Here is an 18,053-nt window from a genome sequence, read left to right as displayed (position 1 = left end):
ACAACCGCTTGAACAACTCCCTCACCGTTCTCACATGGTCATCCCAAGAATCGCTGTAAACCACCACATCATCGATGTATACCTCACAGCCATCCAATCCACAAATCAACTCATTCATCATGCATTGGAATGCATCACGGTATACTGAAAAAGGCCCTGTGGAGTACAAACGCAGAAATCTCCTTTGCTCTCTGTGTTAAAGGTATCTGCCAATACCCTTTCAGTAGGTCAAAGTTGCTTACATACAACATGTAGCTCGCTTTTCCAATACGATCGATGCAGTCATCGACTCTTGGAATAGGGAAGCAGTCCTTCCTATAATCCGTGTAAAAGCGATATGAGCCATCCGGCTTGGGAACTAATACACATGGTGAACTCCATGCACTAGTGCTTGGCTCTACAATGTTATGTTCTAACAGGTACTCCACCTCACTCTGCAAATGTTGCATCTTCTCTGGGTCAGCACGATAAGGGTGCTGCTTGGTGGGATCTGACTCCCCAACATCCACATCATATTGCACCACACTTGTGCGACCAGGAACATCTGAAAACAACCCAGGAAAATCTGCAATGATCTGTTTGATATCATCTCTCTCACCATGGGACGAATGACCCAATTTCCTTTCAAGATCGCAAAGTGCATCCAAGTTCTTAGGCTTCACACTTGAACACTTCCTTTCTAATTCAGCACATTGATCATCTGTTGTGTGATTCAACTCTTCTCCTGCCACACACATGACTGGTTTCACACTCTCACCTGCACTTCTCTCAACATACAGTGGATCATTCTTCTTTGCATCAACCAAAGAGCTCATGTTCCATCCAATCTCAGTTTCATCTACGGGGCGAGACTCATCCCCTATCTGATGTGATTTTGATGCTGCGGTTTTGCTTACTTCTACATCATCCAACCGACAGAAGAAACTCCCTTCTAGACTGATATCCTCTGGACTAGCCTTCATTTCAGACTCCTCTGATTTTCTAGACATGGAACGTGTGACTACACAAGCTGGGAAAACTTCAGGGAATTCCTGAACCAATGCAGCTGTCTCATTTCCTTCTTTATCCAAAGGGACTGCACTGACCACTGGAATAGTCACTTTGTCTCCTGCAAGATCATTGCCTAATATCAATACTACACCATCCGTAGGAAGTGACTTCCTAACACCAAGGCTCACCCTTCCTGAAACTAGGCCTGACTGCAAATCGACTGTGTGAAGAGGAGCCTCAATGTAACCTCCTTCTACTCCTTGTAACAGTACACTGTCAAGAATCAATGGCTGAGATGCACCAGTATCTCGCAGGATGGTAAACTTTCTGGCTTCATCACACCCTACCAATGACACATAGCCTACAGAAGGGTGTGTACAGTTCTGGTCTAGGTGAGGATTTAGCTTTAACATTTTGCGAGATATTCAGAAACTACTCTATGAGATGTCAAAGAGCATGCAATTTAAGGGGTATCAAAAGTTTATTTGATGAAAATCGGTTTTGAAATGGCTGAGATATCGGTAAGTTTTAAGTATGTGTTGGTTTCCAGTGACGTCAGAAGCGGGGATTTGCCTGGATTGACTTATTCGGTCGATAGGGGGCGTTGGTTGCCAGCCTAAAAAATCACAGACCAGGGTGTTTGTGGACAGTGATTTCTGCAAGTAAATTTACGCTAATCGGCGTAAAGTCCAATGTTGTGAGTATTGCGAAGTCAAGATTTCCGTTGAGGAATGTTGAAATGATGTATGAGTGTAAAGATGATAAAAAGTATAATTGCATAATGTGAAAATTTGGGTAGAAAAGTGTGAATGATTTACATGTATATGTACGTTAGCGCATGTACAGTTGTATGTTAGTTACGTGCAAGTCAATACGTAGCGTATGAATGTACAGTGTACAATAGGTTGTGTTCGTTGTGTATAAAGCATGAAAATGAAGGTGCTGTTATATGGCAGATGAAAGTAAAAGGAAGAATAATGCCTGTACTGTATGTAAAGTACAGGGTGTATCGGAATTAATAAGTGAAATTGATTACATGTAATCAAACAAGTTTGGTGTGTAGAATTGTTATAAGGCTGTAACACATACGTGCCAACATTTTGAAATCCTGAAGAGGTAGATTTTGCGAGGGAGCAAAGCGACCAAGCCCGAGCGCGCTTGCGCGCGAGGGGGGGGGGGGGGGGGGAGGGTGTGGGAGGGGGTGTCCCCCCTCCCACGGTGTGGACTTTTTTATGCCTCCGCCACGAAGTGGTGCCGGAGGCATTATGTTTTCGGGTTGTCCGTCCGTCCGTCCGTCCGTCCTTCCGTCCGTCCTTCCGTCCGTCCGTAATGAATTTTGTGGACAAGGTAACTATCAAAACCTGTTGAGGTATCCTAATGAAATTTGGCATGTATGTGTATTAGGGGGTGAAGTTGTGCCTATCAACTTTTGGGTGCACATGCTCAAGGTCAAAGGTCAAAAGGTCAAGGTCAAATACATAAAATTTCACTATTTCCACCATTTCTATTGAATGCCTGAAGATATTTTCTTGAAACTTAGTGTATACATGTTTTACCCAATTAAGATTCTCTGGTGAAAGTTTGGGTCATGAGGTCAAAGGTCAAATGGTCAGGGTCAAATACATAAAATTTCACTATTTCCACCATATCTATTGAATGCCTGAAGAGATTTTCTTGAAACTTAGTGTATACATGTATTACCCAAGTAAGATTCTCTGGTGAAAGTTTGGGTCATGAGGTCAAAGGTCAAAAGGTCAAGTAAAAATATTAAAACTTATTTTTTTTTCTCCGTACCTTGTAAAATTGTTCAAGGTATCTTCATGGAACATAGTATATACATGTACTGACTGGAAGTGATTATCTAGAGAATGTAGGGTTCATGGGGTCAAAGGTCAGGGGTCAAAGGTCAAGTGCAAGACTTCAAAATGTTACTATTACCCTCATATTTATGCAATGCCAGCAGGGTTATTTTTTTACACTTGGTGTATGCGTGTGTAACCTAGTAGAAATTCTCTGGAAAGTTTTTTTTTTCTCTTTTTGCCTCAAAGGTCAAAAGGTCAAAGATCAAGTGAAAGTGCTGAACTAACTTTTTCCTCCATATCTCGGAAGTGGCTCAAGTTACCTTGAAACTTAGTACATATTATGCATGTTCTACCTGAAAGTAATTATCCTATGAATTTAAGGGTCAAGGGCCAGATGAAAATGGTAACAATTTACTATTCAATTCAGAAATTGCACTTTTTCTCCACACCTGTACCTTGAAAATTACTCAATGCCTAAATGTATGAATGGGTCAAAGTCAAGTTAAAGTCCTTAAATCCCTAGATACATGCTCTCCTATTCATCCAATTAAACCTACGTCAAGGAAGGTGAACATTCAACACATTTGTGACAAACTTGTCATTCCAATATTTTGCCAATTTTGTGAAAATGTAATCACACAGTGTCCACATGTACTATCTAGACCTATTGGGAAAATCATGCATTATGGCGGAGGCATACCAGTCGCCAAAGCGACATTTCTAGTTTGTTTTTCAATATCAAAATATGAGATTTGGTGCATGCTTTTTAACCTTTTTAAAGGGTTCTTGGTGTTGATAAAAAAAACATATAATCCATGTAAATCTATGAACTATTTTGTAGACTATGCATATTATATAAAAATAAAATCAGACATATTGGTAAATAATTTCTGTAGGCTAAGCATATGTGAAAAAGTAATCAAACATATTGGCAAATAATTTATCCCCTTATAGTGTACTTTCTATCGTGGAGCTAGTTTGATGAATAAGACATAATGTTGCCCTCACCAAATCTAAATTAATTAGCAGATGACCTGGCTGTGAGATTCCTGTACGTGGCAGATTTTGCTCTCTTCTGCAGTGTTTGGGAGGGTTTCCATTTGTAGCATTCACTCTTGCAGAACGTGAGCTACCAAAACATTACTATTACACGTGGTTCTAGCTACTGTACACGTACACATGTACAGTAAGTCTTGCACGCACGTACATGTAGATATGATAGAGATTATTGCGCCACTGCAGTGTGCATACATGTGTGCATATTAGAAGGCTGAATATGGCGTTTTTGAGGAACGAGTTCCTTGAAATTATTATTAGTATTCTAATTACTAGCTTATTTTAGGGAATCAACGCACAATGAAGGGAAAATATGACTTCCATTTCATTTTATGGTAGGTTTGCTACAAAATCAGTAGATCAGAAGAGAAAATCGGTAGCTGGTCAAAACCTCTAAAAAGCGGTAGTCTACCGCCCAAAGCAGTAGAGTTGGCAAGTATGGTAACAGGGCTATATGGTGTGAGAACACTATTGAGTGCAGTTGAAAGGCACGATGTAGGCCTAGGGTATTAATCGGTTGGGATGCTGATACAGCATAGGATAAGTCTGATAGTAGTTTGTATTGTTTAAATTTAGGGACTGTGTGAAGTTGATTTAGGTCTGAAACAGGGAAAGAGTTGTAAATTCAGACCCGTATTTGACAATGATTGGAGATCACTATAAAGAGTAAGGAGTTAGATGTGACTATGAACCCAAAGTATCAGGGTAAGTGAGCAGTGTTATAGCATTTGGTTATCCATAATGCAAATCCATGATGTGTAATTGAGCCGCAAATGCTTATTATTGTTGTTACATTTAATTTGATTTTGCAGATTGAATGTGCAACTGTAAAGTGCAACTGTAAGGTGCAAGTGTAAGGTGCAGACTGTTCGGTGCAACCAAGGTGTAAAGGGTACCGACATAGTGAAGATTTGCAAGGTGTACATATTGTGAGATGTAACTGTACAAGCAAGGACAGAGAATAACACACCACAGCACAGTTTCAAACTATGTACTGAGGACTCATTTATTTGTGTGCCGGTTTGCAGAGGTTGCTTTAGCATACATACGTCACAATATCCAAAAACAAGTGAAACAAAGAGATCCTAATAAAAGGCGTGGCCTGTCGCCTTTTATTATTATCACTTTTTTGGCTATCTCAGCCATTTGAAAACCAATTTTCATCAAATAAACATTGAATCCTTCTTAGAATTACATGCTCTTTCATGTTTTATAAGAGGTTTCTCATTATCTCACTTAGGAATGTTCAAAACATGAATCCCCACCTCAACTACAGTCCCTTTAATCTTGTCTTTATCAACTGACTTAATCACACTCTGAACTTGTTCACACCAATCACCTGTCGATTCAACTGAACGACTCGCCAATCCATTGGGATGAGACTTCTTTTCTTTGTCTTTTTCCTGTTTTTTCTTGTTCAGAATGGGACAGTTAACTTCACATGCCCTGGTTGCCTACAATGGAAACACAAAATAGGCTTCTCAGTGTTCCTACCTTTCTTGTCAGTCTCATTTTCTACCACCAGACCAGCTTTCACCTCTGTCTTACTGCTAGAATTCATCTTGCCAACACTTAGACGATTAGGAGCTGCATATTTGCTTCCTACATACCCATTTCCATGACTATGGGACAAAGTATACTCATCAGCCATTGTACTATCTACCAATAAAGTTTTCACCTTCCGTTTCTCAATATATGCGAACGCACCTCCTGAGGCAGCGACCTTTTAAACTCTTCTAATAACACCTGGGGGGTGTTTCATCAACGTCTGTCAGCGCTGACAACTTGAATCACCATAGTAACAGTCAGTGACCAGAGCATCTCAGCCAATCAAAACCAAGGATTTTGCTGAAATTGGTCAGCACCGACAGTTGTCTGCGCTGACAAGCGTTGATGAAACACCCCCCAGTTCCCGCAAATCTTCAACAGTAGCCACGCCTACTGATTGCAGCCAAAGACTGAAGGCAATTTCCTTCACTTTTGCAAATTTTCTGAATGACTCTGACTCTAGTTTTCTACTATTCCTGAATTTTTCTTTGTACTCTTCAGGAACCAAGGCGTACGCGCTCATAATTGCCTTTTTTACTGTTGCATAATGCTGAGCTTCTTCGCGCGACAGTGAAGCATAATAAGCATCACATGCCTTTCCCTTTAACTTAGTCAGCAAAAGATGAGGCCATTTTTCTTTCGGCCACTCCATGCTATCCGCCACTTGTTCGAAGTGCAGGAAGTATCTATCTACATCTCCTTCATCGAACTCAGGGACCATTCTGACATTTTTGGTGATATCAAAATGCCCACTACTGACGCTTACACCATACTCTCTCTCACCGACTTGACGAGCCCTTTCTAGACAGAGAAACCCTCTCTCTCTCTAACTCAATTCTCGCTTTCTCAAGTTCAAGCTCTTTCAGACGTACTTCTACACTCCCTTGTACATCACCAGGGGGACTACCTGATATGCTATGTCATGCCTGGAGGGGAAATACTTCTTCATCTACAAGAAATTTGATTGTGTGCTGTGTAATCTCTGACTTTTTCATTGTGCTCTTCACAGCAGGAACCTTGTAGTTTTCTGCAACACGCAATAAATCAACCTTTTTCAAGGCTAGCAACTCCTCAACTGTGGGTGAATCCACAAACTTCTCAATGGAAAAATCTTGATCTTTCTTCATTATGCACCAGTAATGTACAGTTAATAGTGCAACAAGAAAACCCGACTTCTCACCAGCCAGCCAGCTGAAAAAAAACTCTTCAACTGATGAAAACCAGTCCCACTATAGTGGTAAGGAATAACCCGTGTGCTGAACCACACACGAACCGATTGGGAATAACTCGTATGTTAAACCACATACGAACTGACTTGGAATAACCCGCGTGCTAAGCCACACACGAACCGCTGTAGAATAACCCGTGTGCTAAACCACACATGACCACTGTGGTATGTATGCTAAACTACACATGAACCACAATGGAATAACCCGTGTGCTAAACCGGTTACAGCTCGTTATTCCGAAGGTTCGTTATTCCGAAGGCTCTTCAGTCTGAAGATTCCTTGTTCCGAAGGTTCGTTTTTCCGAATTTCATTTTCGGATGAACAAATCTTCGGAATAACGAACCTTCGGAATAACACCACAAATGTTCGGATTAACGAACCCTTTTTCATTTTCGGATTAACGAACCTCTAGGTATAGGGAATTTGCGTGTTTCGGATTAACGAACCTTCGAAATAACGAACCTTCTGAATATCGAACCTTCGGAATAACGAACAGCACCCGCTAAACCACACACGAACAACCGTTGCATAACCCGTATGGTAAACCACACATGAACCACTGTGGAATAACCTGTGTGCTAAACCACACACGAACAACCGTGGAATAACCTGTATGCTGAACCACATACAAACCACCGTGGAATAACCGGTATGCTGAACCACACACGAACCACCACGTACGGGACCAATGTTTCCACGCACAGACACTACACACACGCAGCGTATAACCGGATTAAACCGTCCTCAACACTACACGTGTGCCAAATTAACCCTTTCGATCCCGAAAGAAATACGACCGCGAGCTTCACTCACGCAAACACAGAAAGGTGACAGATTTACATCAAAATGTATAACATATCGTTCCGCGTCCATGATCTCCGTGCACACACACGTACACTACACCATGAACGCACCATGCTTTCTCAAATCGTAACACCTTTACATACAGTACACTGTAACAATCACGATGCAAACCACATACGTAGTTACGCGACGTAAACTGTTTCGCTCATGTCCACGAAATAGCATAGAGTGCTATACCACGCTTCTCACCGAAATTAATCGGCCAAGCGAGAAAGAAAAAACACTCTTGGGATCATTTCAAGCCCAACCAAATCACCTAAGTCCGCAGAAACCCTGCCGAACTCTCGTGACGTGCCCCCAATTTGTTACGGAGGTTAACTTGCCCTAATGAACCATCATAACCACCGAAAGTACCCAGACTCTCAAACAAGGTGTTTGGTCGATGTCGGTCATCTTGTCGAACTCTTTATTTACATATTCCTCCGCGGAACAATAAAGTGCCCAGAAATGAAAGTACAATGCACATGTATCTATAACAGTATTCATTTGTACAAGTGGGATACTATACATTATGTACCGCTACTAGAACTTGCTCATGCTGTGAGTGTGATTAGCATGGACAATTCGGACAATAGAACAATTCTATGTTCTGTTGTCATGAAAGTGTTTCGTGCATTCCTGTGGTGTATCATATGATCATATGAGTGCCAGTAATTGCCCTGCTACAGCTGTGTTAAAACCCAAAGTGTTTGTAAAAACAGGAAGCCAAGCCTTAATAAAAAGAAGGATTTTCACTTTGAATTTGCAAGCAAACAAGGTTTTGATTTACAGTAGAACTGTGTATCAACTACATCGTAGGATTTATGATACTGGTACTTCCTCGTCATCAAAACATACATTGTTATTATTCCTGATTGTTAACACTATCCCTTAGTACCAAGAGGGTACACTACCCAACCTCCATGATTGTACCTTGAAAGAAGCATTTCTATAGGTCATAGCAAATAATGTGCATTAATTTTGTTCATAATGGCATTGTGTGTGTACTTGTGTGTGTGTGTGGGGGGGGGGGGGATGCTTCTGTATTAAAGCTTTTAGACATGGGAGGATACCCTGTGTCATCACTCTTTAGCAATATAAAACAGTTTATAGTCATTCTGCTGCTGAAACAAACCTTCATTGAGTTTATAGTGGGTTCCAACTACCTTTACAATAGATTTTATATGTGTCGTAGGTGACAACAGATCTGACATGGCTTGCTATTTGAGTTATCTAAGGCAACATTTTAACAGACCTTACAAAGACAATAGTTACGTTCAGACGACAAGCCTTAACCTTGAGCTTAGAGCTTGTAGTTAGGGACCGTGAAGACGCACTCGTAGTTAGCTAACTTCGAGGTTAGCTCGATGTTAAGAGCCACGAGAAATCTTATGGTTAGCGCTCTAACCATGAGCCGCGGGGGGTCCCACTTGTAGTTAAGCACCGTGTGGACACAAAAATCAACGTACCGGTACTCAAAGGGGCAGGAGCTTAACCTCGAGGTTTTGTAACCTTGAGGTTAAGATTCGTTGTGTGGACCGCACGTCGTAGTTTGGGGGCAAGAGCTTAGCCTCAAGGTTTCCTAACCTCGAGGTTAGGGCCTGTTGTCTGAACGTAACTAATGTCATGAGTACAAAATTCCTTGCCTCAGGCAATAAAACTGTGGGAGAGAGTGAGTGGACACAAAGAAAACCTTCTCTGGGTAGGTTTTCATTATAAAGAAGGGGGGTGTGTCGGCTGATGCGGCTGCGCTGGCCAGTGTTGCGTGTCAGTTTACAAAACATGGTTAGATCACTGATCTCCACTACATGGAGATTGGTGATTTGCACAATCCATGCCCATGATTGACGCATGGTGTGTCACTTGGTGAGTGTAAAGGAATGTTATTTGACCCTGGTAATGTCGTGGCAATTACCCTAGCTCTGGCTAGGGTAGAATTTGGCAAAAGTAACCCAACAGCGTCCGAGCATCATTTCACAAGGACCGTTTTTAAAGGCAGGGTAAAAAAAGTTACCCGGATTCTACCCGCATGTTGTTGCAGTAACAATACTCTGTTAAAACGGGGCTTTCTATAATTGGACACTTTGAACATTGTACATTGTATGATTGTGGTGTACACTAGTGTAGTCTGTCTACTTACAGTGACTCACTCTGACTGGAAGAGGTGCTTTCTTTCATTGTGCGAGAATGTTTCTTTTGAGGAAATTTTCTTGCATTTAAAAAGCAGTACCTGTGACTGTATCTCCTCGTATACTTAGAGTGTGTATCAAAGGTACAGCTGTAGCTCATACTACAGCTCTTTTTATTTTCCTTCTGCACTTTGTGTCTGGAGTGATAATGGTCATAATGATGATTTGATAACGAAGGTAGTAATGATGATGGCATAATGTGCTAACTCCACCTTGTTAGATGTGGTGCTGTGAGATACACAACTTGAGAACCCCTCCCCCCCCAAAAAAACAAACAAAAACAAAACAAAGCAAAAAACAGACAGAGCATGATTGTGTGCCTTCAGGCAGATTTTGAAAGATTCTAGAGATGAAATATGAAATGTATCACTGATCAGATATATCATGCTGTACGGTAGATTGATGATTCGTGTTCTTACTTCACTGCATTATCTTTCTCTCGTGAGATCATTTGTTTCTATTTTGTCTTCCATGTATAATGTACATGTACATGTAATTGACTTTTTTTTTTCCACTTGTGTACAGCTATAATAAATCTACCTTCACATTCTCTATTCAATATTAGGCTGTCCAGTCTCCAGCTGTTGGTGTGAGGTCGGATGTCATGGCTAGTGTCAAACCTTTAGTGGTCTTTGTGCTGGGTGGACCAGGAGCTGGAAAGGGGACCCAGTGCCAGAAGATTGTTGAGGTGAGAATAAGACTGTCATAGCAGTGAAAATCCTCTTATATACACAGCAGGGTCCAAAAACACAGAGCATTAATATTGCACATTAATACAAATGATGAGGGTAAGCAGAAGCTGTTTGAGAGTTCTGATTGCAGTGTCCACTTGAATTCAAAGAAAATCAGCTCATAAGACCCCACTAGATATACTTTTTTACAAACTTTTAAAGAGTAGTGTTGAAGCAAAAGAAAATCAATTGCCTTTGTCATTGGTCATTTCTCACCTGAGGAGTGTCTAAAATTAGTCACATGCCTGTTGTCTTGTGCCCCCTCCCCCCCCCCCAAAAAAAAAAAAAACACCTGCAAAGAATTAGGAAAAAGAAATGTCAGTAAATTCATTTAAAGTTCATCAGCTCCAGTAAGGTCAGGTTATCTGTATGTTGGTGCATACAAGCTCATGACATGGATAGCCAGTATTAAATCATAATGATGACATAGTGCTTACAAAGTGAAAACTTGCAACACCTTATGCATGTAATGACATTAAATGCAAAAGTACATGTAAGTATTGAATTGTGTATTTTACAGTGATACTCTTATCCTCATTTTTGTTTTGTTTTGTTTTTGCCAACCGAAGGTGATGTACAGGTATATATGAATATCATGTATTTTACATTGATAATGTTGTATCTGTATTGTACTCTGTCACCATAGCATTAAAAAGGGTTTTTGAAAGTGCAGTTGTATTGTTCCCGTACAATGTCTATTTACATTGTGCCACATGCCCAGTTTAGTTTTACCTGAAGCTGAATTTAACCCAGCAATGCAGGTATAGTTGTACAGCAGGTTTCAGTACGGATGTATTATCAAAGAAGAACTTTGTATCTGTGAACTGACAAATAACCAAACAGTGTTGAGTTTCTGCTGTTGCACGCCATGAAACACGTACTTTGCTCACATTTCATGAAAATGTCTGTTTTTTCTGAGTCTATTACTTTGATTACAACTTATCATCTTTTCCACAGAAATATGGCTTCGTTCACCTATCAGCTGGAGACTTGCTCCGAGAGGAAAGGAAAAGTGGATCAGCAGATGGTGAACTCATTGAAAACCACATCAAGAATGGCCAGATAGTTCCTGTGGAGATTACACTCAGTTTGCTTGAAAGGGTAATTCAAACAGTTATCAAGAATTTTACTCTTTTTTTTTTTTGTTATCTATAGGGACAAATTTAAGAGATGTCATAAAGAAGCAGGTTCAATGTGCATTAATATACCACAATTTTTGTCAACGTGTGTGGGGGAGTCAAATTCTCTGAATCACCAATTTACATTTGGATGCACTGTGCCTTAGTGTTGCAAATTACACACTTGTACATTGAGGCAAGAAATGAAGAGAAGGTTGATTGAATTGAGGCCAAAGTAGAAGTGAGATATCAATACATATTTCAAAGGATCCTCATCGGGACTTAGACACAGCCTCCTGCTGACCTAAAGTCTAATCAATGAAATATCTATTGGTATAATACCATTTTTATGTGTAAGCAATAATACAGTGGGTTGTGCAATGCACTACTAAGTAGCTCGAGATGTTAAGTACCATGATACTTCACATTTGCTTTTGAATTTCTTGCAGAGAAACAAACTGTACCACTAATTCATTGCAAATTTTAGTTGGTTGATTGATTTGATGAAGTGAGTACGCTTTGTAGCCATCGGGAGAGAGATGGTTGTAGCCAATCTATTCACTTTTCACATCAATACTTCTCCTTTGATGAAGGGATAGAAAACATAATATATATTTCAGTGGTTTCCTCTCTGAAGATGTTTACCTCATGTTTGGATGTATTACTGAAATGAACAGAAAAATTGACAATGCAGTCCATTCTGCAAAGCTTTCCTTATCATGTCTCTGTCACTAGATGTATTTGGTGTATGTGCAATATCAAAGTAGAATAGTCTTCCGATGATAGCCATTTTTACTGGTACAAGTCACTCCAAACATGTTAATGGTTTGGTTTACTTTTGTCGGTCCAGATAAAGTCTTTGAAGTACTTCCCTGGTGCACAACCGGCTAGATTTGCAATCAGTTTGAAATCAGCAAAGACTTGTTGTTGGTAGTGTTGAGCACATGGTTTGGTTGTGTAGTTGCTCATTGATGAATACCTGCTGTTGTTAACATGGTATTAAAGATGGAAGTAACATTGACTGAATATGTTTGTACATTTTGGTCATTTTCACCCTATACTGTAAAACGAGGAATGTTCGCATGCATTTTAATTTCGCGAATTTCGCGAGCGCCGAGATTCGCGAAAATTTCATGCCACGAAAAAGGCTGTCGGCTCCAATTCGCGAAAATTTCGTGCCGCGAATATATCTCGTTTTACAGTAAATATGATACTCTTGAAATTCAAGAGATTTATTCAAAATCCTACAATCTAGTAGCTGGAATCCATAGTTTTTTTTTTGTGAGGTAACCAAAGAGGGCAATGTATATTTGAAAATTTTGTACAATCCAATTTGTGTACCAGAAGTATTTAAGTAACACCTCCATGAACAGATATAGCGAAATAGCCACAGAACAAACTGCAGAAATAATGTGCCCTTCAAGCTGAAAGGTATGTACCAATATCCCCACATTGGATGGCAGTGCAATCAATGTTATACATGTATTTCTCTTGCAGAGCATGACCCAGAGCGCAACAAAGAAGTTTCTCATCGATGGATTTCCCAGGAATGAAGACAACCTCTCAGGCTGGAACAACAGAATGACAGACAAAGTGGACTTCAAGTTTGTCTTATTTTTTGATTGCTCAAAGGATGTAAGTAAAGTGTCATCTTACAATACTCCTGTTTTTCGTTTTCTTTTGTGTGTGTGATGATTGTCACCATCTCTCAAGATACAATTCTATATGCAGTGTCGACAGGCTTACATATGTTGAATATGTAATAGGAAAGTTATGACCTTCGAAGCCACGCATAAATGATGCGTCATCACAAGGGCCATACATAATGTCTGGAATTTTTTTTTTTTTCAGTTTTGGGTAGATATGATTTGTCAGATGCTAAACCTAAAAGGGATATAATTTGCCCTACTTGATTATAAGGGAAATATTTTTAAAAAGAATTCAAAATTAGGAAACTGAAGGTAATATTGCCGAAGTTGGCTTTATATGCATTTTTCTTCCTTTTATGATCTCCTACTTTATACAAGTAATGTGATGACACACCACATGTGTTCATAATGTTCGAGTTCAAGCCTGAATGGCTGACCATTTCAACGTGAAACTGCAGAGTAAAACTTTTTCATGGAATTCACCTTTCCCTCTTGGCCTAGTAAAATCTAATTTTGTGTATTTCAAAGTTTTACATGTCCAGACCCATTGTGGAAATGTGGCAAATGAAAATGTATATTCAACTGCAGTGCACCTTTAAAGCTTGTGTTTAAGACAAGCTACTAGCAGTATACATTGTATGCTATGTGCAGTGTGTGCAAGTGTTCACACGAGGGTTTATTCTACAATTACCATGTGAGAATGTGCAGAGACAGGGGAACCTTAAACTGGCACCATATGAAACCAATTGCTTTGCCAACCATTCAATTAAACGTATTTGGACAAAAACTTATTCAAACACAGCTGTTGCATTAGCCAATTTGGAAAAAAAAGACACACACAAGATCACAGGAAATGAGTATAATATTTGCTGATGTGGAACTGCATAAGCACACAAATCCAGTGTCACTAAAGCTATATTTGCTGAAGGATATTTCAGTCTCATGGGGACTTGACATTTGCAGTGGCCCAGAGCCAGTAAAAATTGATGTCAGGCCACCAAATTTCCAAAAAGGCTTTCTTTTTGTGGCCGCTCAGGAACTTACAATGTGAAGGCCCTTGCAATCCAAATGTATTTTGACCTCCATTGATACCTTTTAGTCTGTACAAAACCAAATCACTAGATATGTCACAAAAATATGCATCTTTAAACATTTTTCTTCATTTTTTTTCTGCATCCTGTTCAGCCCCACCTCTAAAAAGATCCTCTGATCATTTTTATTCATATTCCAGCTGTGTCATCATCCTCCTGTAACACGAGCTGAACATTAGACATAGTCATGTTCCGTACCATTCATTGCTATTACTACAGTGTACCTGCACTTACTCACAACAGCATCACTTTTTTTCTTCATGCAAATTTATGTTTCTGGCAAATTTTTGACAAAGCAAAATATACTCCATAATCAATTACTTCGATAAATTCTGTGGAATTTAGAAAACCAAATGAAAGATATTGAAAAGTAATAAAATCTTAAAACTCCAAATGTTTTCTCAAAGCATAAATGTGATCAAAGTCACACATTTTATATGTTTGTAAGGATATTGTTTGTTTAAAAAAAAGAAAAAGATCACTAGATTTCCATTTGGGACACAACATTCATGTAGAAATTTACCCTTCACTTTAAGGCTCAACAGTTTTGTAAGGTGTGAAATTTGATTGTAAATATATAGTGGCTTTCCAGGTGTAGTCATATTTGTATGGTATGCACAAACCCACTCAGGAAATCTAATGCTAGTTTCTTTGTTTGTGTGTTCATTTGTTCATATGCAGTAACTGCACCTTAAAGGGATTGCGTTTCCTTAAAGTGTTGTAAGCATGCAAGGAGTTATGCGCCGATATCACAAGATTCCTGTATCGCAGTAATGTCCAATCAATATCTTATTTTCCAACCAAAGACATGTGTAAACAGAATTCTCGAGAGAGGCAAGACAAGCGGCCGTTCAGATGACAATGTTGAGAGCTTAGAAAAGAGGTAAGCCCCCTCTTAGGTTTGAACAGATTACCACTGTCTTAGCCACATAATGTGATCCTGTAAAAGTGGAAATTTTTGAGATGATGACATTTTTTTTTTTTTTTTTGCATTTCACGCAACCAGAAGCTGGTGCAAAACTAAAAGCATGCAATTATTTTTGCTTGTTATAGATACCACTATTAAATGTCTTGATTCTGCAGAATTAAGAATGTGTGAAATTCATTTTACTCTGCCCAGCGCATAGAATTACTTGTGCGAAAATATCCACATTTACAGTACTCAGGAAATTAAGTGCATCTGTTGGCAAAACTGACTCACTCAACAAGTGAAACCCAGCACAAATGCATGTGTAATATACATACTATAGGATGTTTTCTTCAACTGCATTGTAAGTTTATGTTAACCTAGACACAGATTATTATGCTATGTTTACACAGCATTCTTGGTGGCTATTGCAGGCCCTTTTGCCCATAACGTAGTGTGCCGTTGGTATGTGGGATATTCTCTGTCTCTTTTCCCCCCCCCCCCCCCCCCCTCCATATTCTAGTCGTGACCTTGCTCCAGTGAACATGTAGCTATCAGATGCTATTCTTATGGCATCTGGTCTGTTCGCATTTGTCTGAAATGTGATTGCTGTGGCCATCGGGAAACATGGTATAAATATAAGTCCCAAGCTTTCTGCTCCTTCAGTGATTTTACATGTGAGAATATGGCGGAGTCAATAGGGCTGGAGGTAATACTTAGATATGTTGTCAAGATAAAAGGTCAACTGAAAATTAATTCTGACACATCATCAGAAAAAGTAATTCAAACCTTGGTCTTTTCAGTTGGAATTTAATTGAGATATCATCAGATGAAATGTGGTAATAAACTTTAATACAGAAGCTGTCTTCACTTCAACATTGTCAGGTTGAACCCCCCCCCCCAAAAAAAAAAAAAAAAAAAAATTATATATATATATATACTGGTAATCGGTACACAACCAAGAACATAGAAACTTGTGTTCTGTAATTTGTTGCTGTTACCCAGGGCGTTACATCTTTGTTAGAAATAATGGTGCAGTGTCCCAATGTCATGACTTTTCTAGATTTTAAGCACAAGCTTTTTGTTTTATGACTTCAGATTTGTAACATACTGGAATCAGACCAAACCAATCATTGACCACTATGACGCTCAGGGTAAAGTTAGGAAAATCAACGCAGAGGAGGGCCCCGACAATGTAAGTAATTATTCTACAATTTCAGATTTTAGTTTTCCCGCAACCTTATTAGTACGCCATGAATACTTTTGTAACTTTGTGTCGTTTCAGCCAGTTATAGGCATTTTGCTGATTTTAATACCTCTAGTACGTAGCTGAGTCAGAGGGATAGTGTTGAAGATAGATAAGGGAGGATATATCAATATATTATGTACATATATGTACATATATATCAATATATATATATATGTATATATATATATATATATATATATTTATATATATATATGTGAGATATGAGAAAGGAAGGAGAAATCGGTGCGTAGCTTTGACATCATTATTCCTCTTACTGTTCCTCCTTTTCGGAAAAGCGCAAGAGTTGAAAAATTGGTCTCCGCCGGGACTCGAACCCGGGTCTTTGGCATGGAACGCCAACGCCTTAACCGCTCGGCCACGGAGACGTCATAGCGGTTCAGGCAGACCCAAGATCGAATACCCGACGGACCAACCTTTCAACTCTTTGACTTTATGCACACGTTCCTTTTTGGGGCAGAGAGTTATGAATAATAACCAGCCGCGTGCCTCAGCTGGATCTTCTAATGAGATTCACGTAGCGGTGAATTGGGATAATGTTTTTGTGAAAGAAGTCACCACTACAACAGCTTTTTGGCCTCTCCTGGATAATTTTGCATATGTGAGATATGAGAAAGGAAGGAGAAATCGGTGCGTAGCTTTGACATCATTATTCCTCTTACTGTTCCTCCTTTTCGGAAAAGCGCAAGAGTTGAAAAATTGGTCTCCGCCGGGACTCGAACCCGGGTCTTTGGCATGGAACGCCAACGCCTTATTTATATATATATATATATATATATATATATATATATATATATATGATTGTTACTTTTTCCGAGGGTGTGGTACACCCAACCAAATAAAGTCAGGAGGTAAATAGGAGTCAGCTTCTTGGTCAGTGTGATGGACCATTGCAAAATCTTATTCCATAACTACTTCCTCAGTATGCATATATGCCATGTGTATCTCACATAGTAAGCAATTTTGTAGCACCAAATCACATATGGAATCTTGTTCCAATGGCAACAGCAGAGAATTTTCAAGTGCAAAGGATTGTCATGAACAGACAAATTTAATATGAAATATGTAGCTACATGTATTATGAATTTCTTAGTAATGAATGCAGATCAGAAGGAATAATCTACATGAATACTGAAAGAATGCACTTTTTGCCATGATTTGAGTGGTCCAGAAATACATTGTATTAAATATCTATGTTTTGTTTCAATAATCTGTCTCTGTCTGTGCACAGGTGTTTTCAGCAGTGATGCAAGTTTTTCAGGAGTCAGGTCTCTGAGCGTGGCGGTTGACTGCAACTCAAACACTGTAGTCTGGCACTGTGGACTAAGTTCTTGATGCATTCGGTACCTTTTTATCGCGAATCAAATCAGAGATATATATTTGTGTAAATTTTCATACTATTTATTCCATATTTATGGGTGATGTAAAAGGAGCAAACATTTCTTTGTTCATACTGAGTCAACCTATTCATAATGATAGGAAAGGAAATACATGTACATGGCAAGCATAACAATCATTAGATTACTGTTGGATTATCTTCATGTTTAATACTGCATAGAAAAGAAACCTTGGTATTTCCTCAACAGTGTTGAGAAGGCATTACTTTCCATTAACAGCAACCTAAAAAGAATCTC

General features: G+C 39.3%; 1 protein-coding gene across 5 annotated transcripts in view; it reads left to right on the top strand.

The window, feature by feature from the left end:
* The window catches only part of LOC140236689 (UMP-CMP kinase-like), a 42,319-nt gene extending 24,528 nt beyond the window's left edge, over window positions 1-17,791 (top strand). For all 5 annotated transcript variants that reach the window (XM_072316610.1, XM_072316609.1, XM_072316611.1 and 2 more), the window contains 6 exons: window positions 10,222-10,344; window positions 11,345-11,488; window positions 13,003-13,140; window positions 15,052-15,128; window positions 16,251-16,347; window positions 17,651-17,791. In XM_072316610.1, coding sequence (XP_072172711.1) covers window positions 10,222-10,344; window positions 11,345-11,488; window positions 13,003-13,140; window positions 15,052-15,128; window positions 16,251-16,347; window positions 17,651-17,695 — 624 coding nt within the window. In that variant the 3' untranslated portion in view covers window positions 17,696-17,791. The remainder of the gene's footprint in view (window positions 1-10,221; window positions 10,345-11,344; window positions 11,489-13,002; window positions 13,141-15,051; window positions 15,129-16,250; window positions 16,348-17,650) is intronic.
* Window positions 17,792-18,053: the final 262 nt, after the last annotated feature.

The sequence above is a fragment of the Diadema setosum genome, chromosome 13 (genome assembly GCF_964275005.1).
Source record: "Diadema setosum chromosome 13, eeDiaSeto1, whole genome shotgun sequence".
Taxonomy (NCBI): domain Eukaryota; kingdom Metazoa; phylum Echinodermata; class Echinoidea; order Diadematoida; family Diadematidae; genus Diadema; species Diadema setosum.
This window is presented reverse-complemented; position numbering and strand designations above follow the sequence as displayed.